The sequence below is a fragment of the Gymnoscopelus braueri genome (genome assembly GCF_963280865.1).
Source record: "Gymnoscopelus braueri genome assembly, chromosome: 18".
Classification (NCBI taxonomy): domain Eukaryota; kingdom Metazoa; phylum Chordata; class Actinopteri; order Myctophiformes; family Myctophidae; genus Gymnoscopelus; species Gymnoscopelus braueri.
This window is the reverse complement of record NC_137618.1, coordinates 31,473,360-31,493,374: the sequence shown is the minus strand read 5'-3', so window position 1 is coordinate 31,493,374 and position 20,015 is coordinate 31,473,360. Positions and strand designations below refer to the sequence as shown.

The window sequence follows — 20,015 nt, the reverse complement described above, 5'->3', positions numbered from 1 at the left end:
GCGTGCGTGCGTGCGTGCGTGCGTGTTTGAGTGTGTGTGTGTGTGTGTGTGTGTGTGTGTGTGTGTGTGTGTGTGTGTGTGTGTGTGTGTGTGTGTGTGTGTGTGTGTGTGTGTGTGTGTGTGTGTGTGTGTTGTTTTTCTTATCAAATCAATTTCACAAATACATTCCAGTGGTTTTGTTTTGGTAGATTAAATATGAGATCCACATTTGGTCCACACTGTGGACCAAATGTGGATCTCATATTTAAGCTACCAAAACAAAACCAATGGAAAAAACAACCCTCACACACACACACAATATGGCCTGTGGATTCCACAGGCCATATTGTCCTCATGTGGGACAATAAAGTCAATCAAATGAAATATTGTCTCTATTAGTGATGATACACAAGTAGACAGACTTTTCCATCATGCATACTCTCTACTATAAAAAAAACAACAACAACATAACATAACAGAATGGCATTCATATTTTATTTGCCTTTTTCATAAAAATGGTTGACAGACTGGTTGAGTGACATCATACAGGGTGTTCGAGTCAGACAGGACACTACATCGTTTTCCTGGTGATTGATAGGTAGCCTTGATTCTATTGTTTTTGGTTCATTACACAGGAAACAGCATGAGGCAATATGATGTTATGTACAAACATACATAGCATTGGTGTACGTAAACCTGTCATGTTGCTGCTAGGCCATTGTATGTATACACGTGATTGGTTATTTTAGGTGAATAACACGATGTGCAACAAGTATAAATCAGGCATCACTGTACACCTGTGACTATTCTGCTTATCACAGGCTTGCTACTGAATAGCTCAATATTCGCTTACAACACCCACAGTAAAGTCCTTAATGTTAGTTTCACTCTGCGAGTTTACAAATGTAACCAAATGGACCCGTAAGGGTCCACATCTGTACACTCTGGGAGTCTGAGTTACAATGGATAAAGTAATACTGAGCATTTACTGTGCGTTGGCCAAAAAAGGATCACAATGGTCTACCTTAAATTAATTCACAAAGAAGCCCTTGACACTCTACCATACATATACCTTTAAATTGGTAAAAAGAAACTACAGAACATCTATAATGACTATGCTACAGACATACAGTACAGTAGATTAATTTGTATTTGGTTAGAAAATAAAAAAGAGGAAACAGGCAAACACTGCCTACTATTTAAGTAAGTATAAATGATGGTACATCATTTACATCACTGGAGAAAGGTTTTCTTCATCAAATAAAGAAAAAAACAAGATATCCCTGTAATTCTCCTATCTAACAGAATCAAAGATTACATAAGTAATTATGTCAGTATTATAACAATTGCACATCAAAAACACATGCAATTCCAAAGTAAAAAAAAAAAGTCTTGTTTTTTTTTGAGTGGTTTTTATCTCCAATAATAACAAAAAAAATATATACCTGTTTATATCACTACAAATCCTGATTTGTACCATCTCAACTTTTTTCACATCTAAACAGTTTTGCAGGTCTTCCAGATGTGGACTTAATATTCAAGGTGACTAAATACAAACAGTTTCTAAACATTTGCCATGGTAACAAAACAAGTTACATACATTTTGAACTTTGTTACATAACCCCATTTATATGTAATTGTCACAAATGGGAGTTTAGAACAATTGGGGAGAAGATAGTCTCTACATATAGTATGTATTTCTTTTAAGGTTTTTATGCACCTATTTCACTTGCATATTCTAGGGGTAGTTTGAAGCACCATACAGCCTGATTTATAGATTGTCGTGCAACGGTGTCCCGTGCCGCAAATAGACGATCAACAAGTTCACAATGCAGCACGTTGTGAGCTTGTAGATTTACTATTTTCGGCGCAGGACACTGTCGTTCAACTATGTATAAATTAGGCATAATATTTAAGTGCGCCAGATGAGTGGTTGCAAAATGGTTGTGGTTTGAGGAAAGCTGGCAGTTGAGTGTGTGGAGAGTAGAATGGGTGTGATTCAACTCTCACCAGGCCGTCCCAGTCTGAAGTGCCAATTAAGCCTAATTTATGCTTTATTGTAAGACCATGTCGTTCACCAACTGAAACGTGATGGGTCATGTCTTTCAGTTTGAAATCAGTTAATTTCAACGAGGGACATGGTCATACAACAAAGTAGAAATGAATGAGGCTTTAGGCTGGATTTCATCAGTAGTTTAGGCTATTTCATATTTTGGCTGCAAGTTGTGAATCCAAATGCAGAAGTGGGGTGTGTGTGTGTGTGTGTGTTCTAATATGTAAATTAATACAAAGAGGTCCAAAAAAGCCATTGAAAAAGCTCCTTTCATCCCAAGATTGGCAGCAGTCCACACTTACAAAAAGCAAGTTATTCTCATGAAGTCATGCTTGACATTCTGTAATGATGATTTTCGCAAAAGTTGTGATGTCACAGCCACAATCAAACTGCCATGCAGTAGAGGCCCGAGTGTGCAGTTCTTTCCAATTATCTTTACAGGTGTTCGTTTGAGGCACCTTGAAGCCTAATTAATATTTTGCCGTACGACAGCGTTGCTTATGGGTGAGCGACACCGCCGTACGACGAAGTACAAAATAGGCTTATGGGTAACATTCAAACTGCTCATACTGGACATAAGTGGAGAAGTTGTGGTTTGCAATGTTCTACAGGCTCTATTGTACTTGAGGTAGTGTTATTTAGAATGTTTTGCATAAATGTGAAGATTTAAATGATGTAGTAGGTAATTCAACTGTCTATTAATTTAAGCTCTATGACCACTAAAAATACCTAACTGTTGTGTGCTTGATCCTAATACTTAATGGAAGAACGATAGCTTACAGAAAGCAACAGTAACACCACATCTAGGCACTGTGTTAGAATGGAATGCTGTACCCAATGTGTAGGCCTTGGATTGCATCTAATGTCTATCCAAAATGTCTGACGTTTTATTTACAATTGATTCTTCATTGTTAAGTAAGGCGTTTCATGTTGTGCTGGGAAATTAAATGAGGACTGCGTCTCGGATTTGACAAAAGGAAGAAAGTATCGTGTCATATACAAAATGTTCTGCGTTCCCTTATTCGAAACTTGCCACCACACACCAGAATACTGCCAACGACACTGTAAAACAAAATGTAATTTTGTCTACATATAAAAGAATAGTGCAACGTTTCAAGCTTCACCAGCAAAGACTGTGTGTGAGTGTGTGTGTGTGTGTGTGTGTGTGTGTGTGTGTGTGTGTGTGTGTGTGTGTGTGTGGCGGGGGGGGGGGGGGTTACAGAAAAGAAAAGGATGAATCAAGATCATATTTCAAGGCTACTATTTCCTCCAGAAAAAAAGTAAACAATAGCGTTCGTCGCATAGATACATATGCAACACAAAGCAGAGGTTCCAACAAACACACTTCTTGGCAAGTTAGTGCAGAAAGCAACAGTGATGCATTAGTTTGTTAGGAGCCTGGTTAGTACTGTACTGCACAGTGTGAGTGCGACTGGCAGGTTATTGTAGCTGAATGTGTTCTTGGTCCAGAGAGGGGCACCCCTTAAGACTAATTTAAGCCCAACTTACACGTTGTCGTACAACGGATTCGCACGGTGAAAATAGCAGATCTACAAGCTCGCAGCGCGTTGCATCACGACACGTTGTGAGCTTGTACTTCTGCTATTTTCAGTACGCGACTTCATCATACGATGGAGCGCAAATTTAAGCAAGGCAAACAAGCCTTTTAGTGTCTGAGTGTCTGAGTGTCTGCATGTGTGCTGCATGTGGAATTCTGGTATCCTTATGTGTAGGAATGGAGGCATTCCTTTGAGCGTGATGTCATTGTCATATCCTGCAGCTCCCGTTCCTCCTTGATTTTGATGTCTTGGTAGGCATGCAAGTGACTGGCATCCTTTAGGTAGGCCCAGTTTGCTGACAGAATCATGAGGAAGTGTATCTGTAAGAGAAGGGTGGGGGTGGGATGGCCCGTGAGCATGTCAAGACGCAAAGCGAGCTACAGGAAGTCAGAGCTACGTCACAAACAAAAGTTAAGCTTGTCAAAGGACATTACACGAAAGCGTGACAAACAAAATTACTGACTGTTAAGATTATTATAGAAATCACTGTACTGGAGTCACTAGTATGCTACTGACAGTGTTACAGGTAAAGGCACTTTGAAGGGGAAGAGATGAGAATAGGATAGGGATGGTGCTGGATGTTAACACATGCAGGCTGTGGAGGTTAGTACAAAGCAAATTAAATTCCACGAGTGTCGTGAGTCTGAGCCTATTTATTGTAGACCACAGTAAATATTATGATTTATTATTCCATTATACTCTCTGTCTCTGAAAGTGATAAGAAATAGACAATTTGGGGATATTTTGTAAACAAAGATTGTTTATTTTGTATAGAAAGAGAGGAAACAACTACAGTCTTCAAAAATGTAGGAGAGAATTAAATATATGAAAAATGGAGTATAAGTAATCATAAACAAATCAAAGAAAGAACAACTGTAAGCATGCAGGCTCAGTGTTAAAAAATAACCAAATGGCTCTTTAATGGCACTTTCTGAATGAATAAAGGAAAAAATATGAAACAAAACATCAACTTCATAACTGAAGCTATAACAGCATCAGATCTCATAGGAAAAAAAATACATTTAGCCTTCTTCTCTAAAAAAGGAAAATGTCCTTTTATAAAATATATGAAGAAATGAGCCGAGGCTAATGGCCTCACGCAGAGGTTTACCCCTGGTACTGGCCTAACCCTTCATAGTGGTGTGCTAGATATGTGCAGTTACTTTACTATACACAACTGTTCAGCTTGTCAACATCGTCATAATTCTGTAGATACATTTTTCATTCAGTTTAGGACCTGGTTTGAGACAAAGGTTTAAAGGCTGCAAATAATCAATACTGAAAATGTTCTGTGTAATACTTTGCGGTTTTGCTGGTTGGCACCAAAAAAGAAATGTAAATTATCGGTGAAGAAACGAAAGAAATGTAAGGACAAGGCACTTAGCCAGTGTTAAATCTATTTACTGTAGCAAGTCCATTTACAATTGTATTTTCACTAGAATTCTTCTTCACCCAAAACACTAACCTCCACTATCAAAAATATAATGCCTGAGAACACTGTCATTGTATGAGATCATTTAGCTTTTCTCCTCCTGTCTATGGACAAAATTAAGAGCTATTTTTCTGTGTTCAATAAGTTCCTTTTAAAACTATTTGTACATCTGATTCATAATAAAAAAAAACTATCACCAAATAAATCCGCAAAAGCTGTCTGTATTTTACAAGTACACAACGCCTTTAACTCATTTTGATTGCAACTGATCGATTCTTTTTCTGTGTAACGTGGAATACTGTGTGCAAAAATACTGTCACGCGCTGACACAGAACTTTTTAACGTTAAGGTTCAAGGATTATAAATAACACTGATGTGATTTTCCTGCTGTGCATGTTTCTGTGAATTTTAGTAACATATTTCTCTAAAATAAGGCCCCAAGAGAGTAGTACAATCCAGTCAATTATACCATATCATTCCATTCTGAAGACAACACACATCAGGTACACAGTCAAATCTTCAGTGTTCATTTACCCATTTGAGTTAAATGAACACTCAGGATTTTACAGTTGGACCCTGTGACAGGCATATCCCTGGATATCAAAGGCTAAAGGATGCATACTGTACGGTCAGCTATTTACACTTCATGTGAATACTAATGCAGAGATGTTGGGTTTCTATTCTCAGGTTTTTAGTTATTTTTTTTATATTTGTTGTCAGTGGCCACTGACTCTACTCAGTACGGTGTCCCAAAAAAAAAAAAAAAGAAAAAAAAAAAAAGACGTACTGGGCTCTTTAATGGAAATTAAAATTTAGTGCAGCAGTCTTCTCGACTCTTAAACTTCAAAACAGCAAAGTTATAAGTGGTAGCCATCATGTAGATCAGCTGGTGAAAGAGAACAGAATAAAGGTGGGTAAGAGAACACTCCAGTAACTAGTCTCCAATACCATGTAATGCTTAGCTTATAGTTTGTCGTAACAATGGTGTCGCGTGCCAAGAATAGTTCACAGTGCTTCGCTTCGTGACATGCTGTGAGCTTGTTGAGCGCACGACACCGGCACGCAACGATGTATAAATCAGGCCTTAGTACAGTACCTACTTTGTAACATCTCAGATATTGTTTTCATGATCAATGGCATCAAACTCTTGATTCTGAGTTTGGTTAGAAGAACCAAATAAATAACTTTATTTCATAAGAATTGCTGATTACACCAGCCCTGTCCAGGATTAAACCACAATCAGCAACTGCACTACTTACACCTGTCCATCCAAACACTGTAACTGTTTAATCCCCCAGAAGCCTGTAAAATATGTAATCTGTAAAATGGCCATTTTTGATGTAAGACTCATAACAACATAGAGCTGTGCTCTTGATATACAATATACTGTATAATTTATACACCATAAACCATATCTGACTGCCAGTGCCAGACAAAAAGGCCAGAAAAAAAGGCCTTTTAGTTTGTTACACTTTACTTTAACTTTAGATTTGGGTTTCTATTTATTTCTTTGAACTGGATTTTAGGCAAATGCTAATGTACAGGTGAATAACCTTAACCTGATATACTACTCTGATTCCATCCCTTGTTAAATCCGAACAGGGCTTAAAGGAGTAGTTCACCAAAAACATTACTTATTTTCTACCGGAGACTCCGCCGGTCATCAAATTATTGGCTTAGGAATGCGACAAAAACAAACAAATCTCCCTGAATTCAAGGCTTCATGGGGTGTGTAATTGATAGAAAATAAGAGATGTTTTGGGTGAACTACTCCTTTAATATACTTTGTTGCGTGCGGTGTCGCACAAATCGAAAATAGCCGATTAACAAGCTCACAGATCTGCGATTTCCGGAGCGCCACATGATCCACAAGCGAGTATAAATCAGGCAAAAGGGAACCGGGGTGCTTCTAAGCAGATGGTGAACAACAGCGAATGGAATTTGAGCCGTGGAAAGAAAGACTATGTGTAATCATCTCCCTTAGCGTGATTGCATAAACCATGTGAGAAATGAGGAGAGGGCGCATTGCACTCATGATCTACCAAATACAAACCAACCATGCAAGGATAGGCTAAAAGGAGAGGATGAGTGGAGAGGCTGAGAAATGCTTACCAGGGCAATGACAGTGGCTCCTGCCCCGGCACACGCTACGATGTACAAGTGGTAGGACAGGTAGAACTGAAGGGGGGAAAAAAGGCAAGAAAACGTTTGTATTACATAACATTTCAGGAATGACATTTCCTTGTGTTGACTCATTCAATCCGGGAACCCATCTCTGTCATTTTAGATTTATTTGGCTATTAAGAAATAGCAGATATACAAGCTCATAGCACTATGCGCTTGTATATCTGCTATTTTTGAAAAATCGTGAAAATGTGCGCAAATATTTCAATATATATTTTGTAAAGCGAACATTTGTAACTTAAATCTTTGCTTCTGGGGGGTTCCCTGGAACAAAAATAGCAGATCTACAAGCTCATATGAGCTTGTATATCTGCTATTTTTGAATAGCCAAAGAAATCTAAAATAATGACACAGATTAGTTCCCGGTCTTAATGGGTTAAGTAGTTCACAAGGAATTCCCCCGCGGCTGATAGGACTCTCGCTCTCTGCTTCCATCGCATGGCCTTTCTGTTTTATTTGTCTGGGTGGGAGAGGGTCTCTTACCTCACTGGTGTTACAGATGTCACCTAGCGCCTCCCCGCAAGCCTTGCCTGGTGTAGCGTTCCATGGGATAATTCCTGCAGTCGTGAAAGTAAAAGTTTTATATTTACGCAGAGTAGAATCTCTTGCACTGTGCCTTAGTAAAACCCAGAATGAGACACTAAGGATTGCCAAAAGTCTACTGAGTCAACAGCATGCGGTCGCTTTTTATTTTTATATCACAAAGATGGTTTTAATCTGCACACAATTTCTGTTACACTGTCACATGACCATAACCATATCAAAGCACAATGAAATGTCACAAAGAGCATTTTCATCTGTTTTGGTTTACTGCTACTATTATGGTCTTGCCTCGTGGAGCTCGAGATGGTGCTGAGCAAGGGGAAAGAAATGACAACAGTGTTTTTCTATTCCACTCATTATTTAACTCTGCAGCACCTCAACCTGACCTGAGCTTGACTCACTGAAGAAAACAAAACAAAACAAGACAAGACAAGACACTAGAACACTAGAACCACTTAACAATGCAACATGGAAGGTGGAAGAATGGCTTAGGGTAGAATGAATGCGTCTGGAATGTGTTATGTTGACGGACACAGTGTGTCATTCTCTCACCGTACTGACGGACATCGACACAGATGGTGTTTATGTTGATGGTGAGGTTGGCCATGGGTGCCTTCATGGCGGCGCAGGTAGACCACATGTTGTAGAAGAGGAAGACAGGCACAGCGGAGAAGCCGAACACGCCCAGCCATGCAATGCCCAGGATGTACGTCAGGAACACAAACTGACCGCCATAGAACAGAGAGGGTATGTTATTAGCATAATAAGGTCAACATAACATTCATTCTGCAGCACCATGATGACTGTTGACCATTTTGCTCTTGCGTCAAATGGCTTTGGAATTTGGGAAAACATTTGAAAACAACACATTTTGTGTCGGGGTCCCTGGCACAAAACATTTTCAGATGGGTGTCCACGGCCAAATAAACATATTAATTTGAGGGCCCTTGAAATTGAAAGGTTTGAGAACCACTATGTTATTGTAGCCCTGGGGAGGTGGTTGCATGGTGTAACGTACCATTCCGCTGATGCAGCGTCCACAGATGGTGGTCTTGAACTCACTGTGGAGCTCCTTGACGGCGCTGGTGGTGTAGAAGCCCTCGGCCAGCAGGATGATGCCGTACAGGAAGAAGAAGGAGGCAATGCCGTAGATGACATACTGCATCAACTGTACTCTGTAAAGGACAGACGACACCGCACAAAAATTTGCACAATAATTATTGTCACTATTCTTTATCATATTAAACGTACTTTTTCTCCTCAACACTTTGCCACGCTCTAGCTCGAGGTTCAAGGTGGTTTGTATTGTTACGTCTCGTGTACAGCTACATAAAAGTAAAATCTATTTTTGTTCGGCTTCGACATTGTAGCAGCATTAGCAATAGTAACAGAAATATTATCCGATCTACAAGATACACTGAGACACCGTCATTTCGACGAAGTATAAAGCGTTGTAAGTTTAACCACAGTCGGTACGTTTATGGCTGTGGAGAAAACACGCAGGGTGTTCTCCACAGCACTCTTGTTTAAACAACGGTGACAATTTTGTATGCCTCCGATGCAAGTGCTGGAAAGACATGGTAAAAGTGTCAGGTGGAGTTATTGCGTCTGACACGGCACAGCTTGCGATGGAAAAGTGCTGCATGCCATTGTTGTTTTTTTGCGATCGAGTGGAATCTTGAACTCATTAACAGTTTGATGCTGATGAATTGTAAGCAGATGGTCATGGCTAAAATAGACGAAAATAGATTCCAAAAAGAAGAGCAGAGTGACATTAAACCCCTCACTCAACAACAACAAAAAATAGAGAGAGAGACAGAGAGAGATAACAGGTGATGCACGTCTGGTGAAATCATCTGTCTGAGAGATGGAACGCCTCAGTCTGTAGACATCTTAAATTAAACAGTGCACTCCAAGAGTACTCTTAAACCCCAACATTAAACATATGCAGCTAGGGCCCTGTCTCTTCTCTCTCTCGCTCCAGATTCATTGTCTAGATTAATGGGTGCTACTTACAAAAGTCCATATTAGGTCTGTTCTTGAGGGTAAGGTGAAGCTGTGCGACATTTTATCATCTAAAAATAACTCACATGAACTCAACCTAATTTAAAATGATCTGCCTTGGGTTGAGGCATCTTGAGCTCACTTTGTTGACTGTGATGGAAAAGGAAGACTCCACTGATTGCGGATAACTGATCACCATTAGAACAGTAGTACATCATTTCGTAGAACATAGAAAAATTGCGAAAAAAATAGCAGATCTATAAGCTCGCAAAATGTAAAATTGTGATGTGGTGTGAGCTATATTTGTATTTTATTCAAATAGATCATGTTTGATTAACTATCGCACCCCAACATCCATATAACAAAGTATCCCTGCCTGATGCCCAGATGCTTATTATCTTCCTTGACCAACGGAGGATTCCCCTTTCGGAGGACTTGGGTTAGCATCCAGGTGGTTGCAGAAACAGTAGGAGATTTATCAGAAGAGTGGTCACTCACATGTCAGTCAGCATGGCATGGTCACTGGTGATCGTGGAGAAGTGGGTTTCCAGGATGGTTACTGTGCCCGTGAGGGCCACGTGGCCACAGCCACAGAACAGGGCGACCCCGGAGAAACACAGGATAGTGGCCACCAGCGACGCATACGGAACCCCTCCTAGACATTTGATGCAGCACTCGAAGCAACCTGGATGGAAAAAACAAAACAAAAAATAGGAAAGAATTGTCAGATGACTGTATAATTCACCATTTTTTATACTTCACCATACGACTACGCCAAGTGGCGCAAATAGCCGATCTACAAGCTCGCAAACACGTTGCATTGTGATGCGATGCGTTGTTGTGAGCTTGTAGATATGCTATTTTCACAAATTCTTGACAATCTTTTAACATTTTCACCCATAATGACATGCCCGAAATAGGGACGCCAAGTTGTTAATCAAGCTTCAGTCAAAGATAACATGACTGATCTGTTATGAATTAGTCACAATTTACAGCTTTTGCCAAACAGCATACCAGCTGCGTTCACATTTATCAGTCTCACGTGCTAAGACAAGCACAAAGAAATCCATATAAGGGATTGTATTTCTCTCTACCCTTCACTCACGTATAGGAAGAAGTAACAGCATAACTAAGCTCAGGGAAACAGAATGGAATGATACTGACAGTGAGAAGAATGGCATCATCATAGAACTGTTGACTCAACAGAATAACACAGCAGTCTCATTGCTGATCACATACAGATATACAGTCATGTAAATAAAGAGCTATTCCTCTGCACCTCCGCTATAACTCCGCTATAACAGGCAGGCCAGGGTGCATGTAGCAAAAAGATGAAGAAATGTCCTGGAGCACTCAGGCAGTTAAAGCCTTTTTATTGCATGTGGAAACCAACAACGTTTTGATTGCTACATCTTCATCAGTCATTTATACTTCTACTAAGTATCAAAGTAGGCTACTATCTTGAAGCCTGTATGCCAGATGGCATAACCTTTGTCTGTGGTCATTTCCTGTTTTCAGTACAATGCAGATCTATCGCAATTTGATCTAACATTTAATCAAACTTTGTCACAGGAGCCAAGCTGTAATGGAAACCAATGGCGATGCATGATATCAGAGGATATCTGAATTAAGTGAGCCAGTTGGGTCTGCCTAGTTCTGTCCACTGTACTGTACTGTATAGTACAGTACTCAACCTTTTTAATTAAAATGAAAACCAGGTTGATATGCATTAGGCCATGGACCCCCGTAAGGGTCCATTTGAACCCCTGGCGGTCCCCGGACCCGACTTTGAGAACCAAAGCTGTATAGCTTATTATGATGATACAGGCTGAATCACCACAGTGCACAGTCTGTGGATACCTGTAAACAGTCCCCAATGTGCTTCCAATCAGATCCACATGCGTGTCTGAGAGGGGATGTTGTATTTTAAAACAGGCTGAGATTTATAAGACATCACGGTAAAGGGGATGAGATTTATGTGTTCCCCAGATTACCTCATATCTACAGCAAGTCTCCAGAGTAAGTGTTTGACATCGGCGTAATCCAAATTCATCTACTTAACACTATTTGAGCCTTGAAAGAACTACATTGACCTTCACAGAATAGGCTATATAACATCTCTGACAGGTGCTAGCAGCCTATGGAAACCAGGGGCATTTTGAGGGCATGTTTGCATAGTAAAGTAGTATATTACACTATCATTACAGATATATTATCTGACTGTAAACTACCTACTGGGAATAGGGGACTACGTTCTAGAACCTCTTGCTGTCCCTATATTCAATTAAGTAAGGACACAACAATACCACACTGACAGAAATTGAGACATTGAAACGTTTCATTTATGCCAACAAGTTTAAAAGAATTTGAGCCTCTATCGATTTAAAACAGCACTGTGAGTGATAGGCAAGCACAGAAATACATATTTGTATACTTTTCCTGCCTCTTGCATGAAGTGAGAATACTTAAAGTTTGTCTGTGTTTGCACCCCTTGCCACGACAAAGTAAATTTAAAGATATAACATACTGCTGGTCGGGGCAATATAGTTTCACAGTCAGAAGGCTCATCTTGGCTCTTTGTGTGGTACAAGAGGGATGAAAACATTTTTGTCCCACGCTTGGTGAATAGGAGTTGCCATGGCAGCAGGTTATAACTACAACCCAATGCGTGTGCCCGCGGCAGAGTGGCTACGCTAACACGGCCCACATTTCTCTGATGAACATGTTGGGGAGGGTGAGCAGGCATGGGAGCAGAGCTCCAGAGGATATGAGCCTAAACATAAAATAAAAACAGTCTGCTCAAACACTCTGCTCTTGTATTGGTCGTGTCAGGTGATTCTGATCTAAACCAGTGGGTTCTCAAGCGTTTTCGATTTCAAGGACCCCCATAACTCTTAGAGTTACAGGCAGTGGTGTAAAGTAACTAAGTACATTTACTCAAGTACTGTACTTAAGTAAAATTTTGAGGTACTTTTACTTTACTGGAGTATTTCAAAATGTCTATACTTTTACTTCTACTCCACTACATCTAGTAGGCAAATAATGCACTTTTACTCCACTACAATTATTTGAAAACTTTAGTTACTAGTTACTTTGCAGATCTAAATTATTACATTATAAAACATACATCAACCACTTTAGCCTTATTTTATACTTAGGATATTTGAAAATAGCCGATCTACAAGCTCACAACGCGTCGCATCGCAACGCGTTGTGAGCTTGTAGATCTGCTATTTTCAAACATTTTAGTACTTTTACTTTTGGTACTTTAAGTACATTTTGATACCAATACTTTTGTACTTTTACTCAAGTCAATTTTTAATTCCGGACTTTTACTTGTAACGGAGTACTTCTACATTGCAGTATTGATACTTTTACTTAAGTAAAACATTTGAGTACCTTTTCCACCACTGCCTGTCAGGGTCCATTTGGAACCCCTTCAAGGGACCCCGAGGGTCCCTGGACCCCACCTTGAGAACCACTGATTCTAAACATGAAATGAAAATAGTCTGGTGAAACGCTCTGCTCTTGTTATGGTTGGGTCGGGTGATTTGGATCTGGTTTGAGAAGGCTCCATATTTGCACTCACACCCATGAGCTCTTCGAGAGGGATGTAACAAATCCCTCTGGAAGAGATTTAAATCCTTTTTTTGATGTGAGGCGTGACAATGGTTTATCTGCAGCCAAATTACGCCTGTATTAAAACGGTTCATGAGTGACAGAGGCAACAACACCAGTCACACTGATATTATGATGGATTCAGTGGGGTACAACTACAAGTTGACAGTTCTGACAAGCTTCATTTAGAAAGCAAGCAAGGTTGTCTGACTCATTAAGCGTCTGTTTGGTTTTCAACGCTGCCTTGAAACACATCATAACTTTGATTACATTAACACTCTGAAACCAAGCTAGTGTGGCCCTGTTTGCTGTGACTGTGACATTATCATGACAGACAGTCAGCATCGTGTGACAACCTCCATCCAAATGGATCTGACTGTGAAAATGTGTCGCTGCCACAGTTTGCCCTGTATGTATCCTACAAGTAAATGCATCACAAACTGGGGCACTGAACAAACAGTGAATCTCTACCTTGGGGACTAAGCGGCTTTGTGCTTGAATGAGTTGATGCTATGAAGCAACACCTTGACCCTATGCCCCAGTTTCCTGTCACAGAGAAGGTCAGAACGACGCATCAATGTTTGCCATTCGTTTCGAACGCGGTCCAGCACGAGACGGAACGTGTATGTCACTAAAAGCTAACGATCCAATCAATGGGCAATCCATTTGATTTCCGTCCTCTATACCACAGTGGCCTGCTTTCCAAATTCCAAGCCCGTAGTGGCAATGTGTTTTAAACACACATGATAACGCTGTATATGATGTCATCAACACACACACACACACACACACACACACACACACACACACACACACACACACACACACCCACCCACCCACCCACCCATCCACCCACCCACCCATCCACCCATCCACCCACCCACCCACCCACACACACACACACACACACACACACACACACACACACACACACACACACACACACACAGGCGTTGCTGTCATGAACAAAGATCTTTTTCTCTCAATGGAGAAGCCTTGTGCCTCTGACTGGGTGTTATGTTTAATAACTCTATAAATCTGAGGTGGTATTTTCACAGCTGGAGTCGACAAGTTGGCTCGTTAGTAATAATACTGTTTTGGCTAACTGAACCAACACAAGGAAAGACCCACTAACGTGGATTTAACGATTAAGTGACCTCACGAATGATCCTCTGTTCACACAGGACCACTGTAAAAGAATTCTTCTTGTTACTTAATGAGCGAGACAAAAAAAACAACATCAAAGCTCGACACAAAGTCTTAGCATTCACACACAAAGGACTATAGATGGTAGATTGGACTAATGTTCATTGGTTATCCCAGTGAATAGATTTACAGTGAACCTGGGCTTCCTGCAGTAATCTTAAGATCGCTATAGAAATATTACTGTCGTCAGGCAGCCTATATCACATATTGTGATATGATACAGGACCAAATGGATTTGGTTACATTCGTACACTCCCGCAGAGTTACAAATGGATAAAAAGTCACTGAGGATTTTACTGTGTACACTCACACTTGCACAACACAGGCTTACAGTATAAGACACTACAGTAACATAGATTAGTGAGTAGAAAGGCCGTCTGGGAATCGGAAAGTAGCAGGTTCGACCCCAGTATATGTGTCGTCGAAGTATCCCTAAGCAACACTTAACTCCTCCTGTCCCTGCCTACCCACCCCCCCCCCCCCCCTTGGTGAGCTCATCAAAGCCATCTGAGCAGCAATCAGCTGGGTGAAGCTGTGAAAGCAATTTCCGCTCCCCCGGGGAGCAGAAAATACTCTGTTTCTTCACTTTACGGCATACAGGATATTACAGTCCTGTACAGCAGTCCTCCTCCCCCGCAGGTGATCAGGTCAGCAGGAGTTGTTTACTCACTGTATGACAACGTGCACGCAGGCGCACAAAATGGAGCCGGCCTGCCCGGCACGCTCTGAAATGAACGGAGCGCTGCAAATGAGAATCACATTGGATCTTTCTTTGAATCCTCCTCTTTGATGACTTTCATATGCTCCCAGCCAGGCCCCAGCTGATTTGCCGGCGTTTAGACCTCAAGGGCCACTTCAAGACTCTTCTCCGCTCAACATCTCATCGCCACATGAATGAAACCAGGGGGGGGAGAGAGACAGAAACAAACAGAGACATAAACAAAGGCTGAAGCAAACAGAGAAAGAGACGGGGACAATCTGTTGTGGCTGAGGTTTTAATGATGGTCTCGAGCTTTTGCAGTTGTTGTGGCCTCGGATAACAAGCAGGCTGAGAGGGGCAGAGAGAGCTAAATGTGATGCAGAGGGAGGGAGAGTGATGCTGAGAGAACGAGAGAGAGAGAGAGAGAGAGAGAGAGAGAGAGAGAGAGAGAGAGAGAGAGAGAGAGAGAGAGAGAGAGAGAGAGAGAGAGAGAGAGAGAGAGAGAGAGAGAGAGTGAGAAACAAGACAGACAGAAGGACAGACTCTCCCTCAGGGACACACAGAGAGGAAGGCTGTGCTACAAAGAGCCAGTGTGTGAAGTGGTAAGTGCTGTTCATCACATTGGGCTCTCGGGGGCCATTCAGAGCACCGCCGATCCACTGCCCTGCTCTTCCGGCCCGCGTGGCTGCAGGAGGACAGACCCACCCCCCCTCACAGAGTCACCGGCGATGCAGACCTCTGTTCTGTGAGCCAGTGTTGATTTTTTTCGTCGACTAAAACTATGACGTAAAATGTTCGTCGACTAACTTTTTTCGAAAACGAAATAAAAACGAAAAAAATAAAAAAAGCTACAATGACTAAAACTAAGACTATATTGACAATTTCGTCAAATTAAAACTAGACTAAAATGTTAGTGAAGGACTAGTGGAGAAGAGATCCAGTAGAACTAAAAGACAAGTCATTTTATGTTGGTTGCACTCTGAAAATAGCAGATCTACAATCTACTTATGATATTTAGTCGACTAAAACTAGAGAAAAATTTAAACATTTCAGATGACTAAAACATGACTGAAACTAAATGGGATTTTATTCAAAAGACTATGACTAAAACTAAATCAAAATTTGCTGTCAAAATCAACACTGCTGTGAGCCCAACACACAGCACGGCCACAATGGGGGGGCTATACGGTGGGTGAAGATGGGTGGGCAGTGTGGGCACTGAGAAGCCACCCCACCCAACCACACATTCCCTCCTCCAGGAGGATACCGTATGTCAGAAATCTGGAGTGTTCATATCTGTGATGGTAAAAAAATGTACTCATAAGGGGAAAAGCTAACCGACATCAGAGCTTCACTCTGTACGTTTTATGTCCTTACCCCAGATTCAAACCCAGGTCCCCTGCACAACTGCTGACATTTTTTACCACTGAGCTAATATAGCCTCCCTGCTTGCTTGCTCAGGTGAGAAATTGTCAACCAGTATAGTGGTCAAACCAGACCACAGCATATAAATGTCTCAATAGAAGAGCAGGAAGACCAAATACAACCACAATACAATTGTATATAAGTTCTATTTTATTAACATACAGTACTCTAGCTAGCATACAAATTGAAAATTCACAAACAAAGGTTACATAGTGTGTCCAAACCTGTGCAGGTCCATTTGGTTATATTTGGACACTCTCTGATTTAAATTAACAGTCAAGATTTTACAGTGTATAGGCAAACATGGGGAGAGACACAGAGAGGCAGAGAGGAGGAGGGTTTGGACCCAGCAGGTCCCCCAAAACTGCACTGCTATGTCTCATCACCATGACTCCCATGCTACTCAGACCACTCCATCACACACAAGCCTCCCCCTAACACACACACACACACACACACACACACACACACACACACACACACACACACACACACACACACACACACACACACACACACACACACACACACACACACACACACACACACACACACACACACACACACACACACACACACACACACAGCTGGCCCAGATTCATCAAAACCCCTTCCATCCCCTCGGCAACCGAGCCCGTCACGTGAACACAGCCTGACAGCATTACAAAGCGCCAGACCGCTGCAATCTTCCAACAGCTGGGACCGTCACTGGAAAGAGCCAAGTAAACAGAGCCTATATTTTCTACACAGTCTCACTATTTACAGTACCTGTGTGCGCGAACACACACACACACACACACACACAAACACACACGCGCACGCACACACACACACACACACACACACACACACACACACACACACACACACACACACACACACACACACACACACACACACACACACACACACACACACACACACACACACACACACTCGTGTGCACAGTTCTCTTTATGATGAGGACAACCCAAGTCTCCTGCTTCTGTCTCTCCCACTGAGTTCTTAGCCATTAAAAAAAGGCTTCAAGGCAACTCTAACCAGCTAATACCAAGATCAAGTCCTAAATCAGACATCATTACTAGCAGATGTGTTTTTTTCGCTGCTAATGCGATGTGTTGCTGTTTGTTGTTGCTCTGCTGGGGAGAGTCGCCAAAACACAATTTATGAGAAGTACTGGATTTTCCACACTCCACACATGCAGAGGAACGCCACTTAAAACACCCTAATGGCTATAGCCATTCTCAGGGGGGTTGTGGGGGGGCCTTTACCCTCCGAACTCATCTGAAGCGATCCTGCTGTTTACTTATCTTACAAGGGAAACATATACTGTTACTTATCTTACAAGGGAAACATATACTCTGTTAGCTAATGGCTTGTGACTGCAGCTCACCCATGGCTGCATGAGAGATGCAGACTGCAGAGCTGATGGTGGCATGATGCACACTATGTTTAACCACATTAACACTGGCATCCCTATTTTGGGCAGATTTTCATTTTTTTCCCCTTCAAATATTTCATTTTATTTTCAAAAAGAGCAAAAATAGCAGATCTACAAGCTCACAACACCTCACATTGCAACATGTTGTGAGCTTGTAGATCTGCTATTTCTGTCATACAACAAAGTATATAGAGCTTAAGTGGTTAATCATCACCAGTAAGGGGGTAATAATGGACACAATAGCTCCTAAATGTAGTGTGAGATAGACAGAGAGGGAGAGAAAGAGAGAGTTTATGTGCGTGTGTGTGTGTGTGTGTGTGTGTGAGTGTGTGTGTGTGTGTGTGTGTGTGTGTGTGTGTGTGTGTGTGTGTGTGTGTGTGTGTGTGTGTGTGTGTGTGTGTGTGTGTGTGTGTGTGTGTGTGTGTGTGTGTGTGTGTGTGTGTGTGTGTGTGTGTGTGAGCGTGCGTGCGCGTGCCTGTCTTTATGAGTGTATGCATGTGGTAAACAAAGGCACAATGCTAAACAAATTGCAATAAACCTAGTTTTCCTCTGTAGCCTTGCCAACAGTGGAGCCGATCCAGAGCAACACTCCTTTCAAATGGAATTTCAAAACTCTGAACTCCATCAGACAGCTCAAAACACAATGAAGGCAATGTGATATTCTGAACAACATTCTGAACAACAACAACAATGTGATATTCTGAACAACATTCTGAACAACAACAACAACAATGTGATGTTACGAACATCATTCTGAACAACAACAATGTGATGTTCTGAACATCATTCTAAACAACAACTTCCACATCATTAATAAAAGTCATAAACACACTGACATCATTACTTGGGAATGTGTGCGTGGAACAGTGTGACCATTATCCTGACCTGGATGTAGTCCCCTCAAAGAGCAAAGGAAAAAATCAATGAATCCTGTTGATTCTAACAATGGGGGTTGCATGTTTGTAACCACTTAGTGAATTTTGTTCCCCAATAGTGGAACCTCTCTTGCTGTCTCTCTCTCTCCCTTTCTCTATGGTGTGAGTATCATCATCATTACTGTCAGCGCGTGGGACCAGGATGCCTACTCCCTAATGTGTCTCACTGTCTTTGTCCTTGCCAGCCTCTCATGCACCTCATTAATCATCGACCCCCCCCCCCCGGCCCCCCCCAGAAACATGCCCCGAGGACTGATCGATTCATTGATTTACTATTGATGCGGCGGCAGTTTTTGTCCTTAATAGTGGAAGTAGCAGTGAGAATCTCAAACGTCCCTCCTCATCCTGCAGACATGGACAGATGTGACAACAACAAAGAGGCAGAAAGTAAATAGATCACAAACAAGCATATGGACAGCTGTCTCCAGAAAGCGCTTGAAGCGTGCCCTCAACTGCGACGCTGCATGATGCACGAGGTGCAAGTGAAATATCAACAGTTCCACTCACATCACATCGCCGGTAGAAGAGTCTGCAGTGAAGCTATGGGCAAAATGAGAAATTCTCTGAGACAATGGCTATGAATGAGTCCCCTGCTGAACAGAGTCTCCCTTCTATTGTGTGACGTGAAACCATGCCTGCTCAAGTAGGTTAAAGCCCCAATAAACAAAGCAGTGAAAAGAACTAAACTGTCTCTTTGTCGGTGCTCATTGGTACCTCTTTTGTCCAGGCTCTGCTCTTGGTTCTCCTCTGATGTAGTTTCCATGGTTGTTTTTATCCAATCCTACAAAAATGCCTCCTTTCAGCAATATTCTCTCCTCCTATCTCTCTCCTTGTTCTCTCTCTCTCTCTATCTCTCCCCCACACACACTCGCCCTCCTTCACTTGCTCTTTCCTCCCTCGCACGTTAACCGACCACTCTGTCTCTCTCTCTCTCTC

At 41.7% G+C, this 20,015-nt stretch overlaps 1 protein-coding gene across 2 annotated transcripts in view; it reads right to left on the bottom strand.

Moving 5' to 3' along the window:
* Positions 1-476: 476 nt before the first annotated feature.
* Positions 477-20,015, bottom strand: part of gpm6bb (glycoprotein M6Bb) — a 38,158-nt gene continuing 18,619 nt past the window's right edge. Inside the window, exons 2-7 of one of the 2 annotated variants that reach the window (XM_080456554.1) lie at positions 10,253-10,439; positions 8,769-8,925; positions 8,303-8,474; positions 7,691-7,764; positions 7,136-7,201; positions 477-3,911 (exon numbers count right to left, since the gene is read on the bottom strand). In XM_080456554.1, coding sequence (XP_080312680.1) covers positions 3,756-3,911; positions 7,136-7,201; positions 7,691-7,764; positions 8,303-8,474; positions 8,769-8,925; positions 10,253-10,439 — 812 coding nt within the window. In that variant the 3' untranslated portion in view covers positions 477-3,755. Of the gene's footprint in view, positions 3,912-3,937; positions 5,910-7,135; positions 7,202-7,690; positions 7,765-8,302; positions 8,475-8,768; positions 8,926-10,252; positions 10,440-20,015 lie in introns of those variants that run through there. The other variant, XM_080456555.1, reaches the window with a different exon arrangement.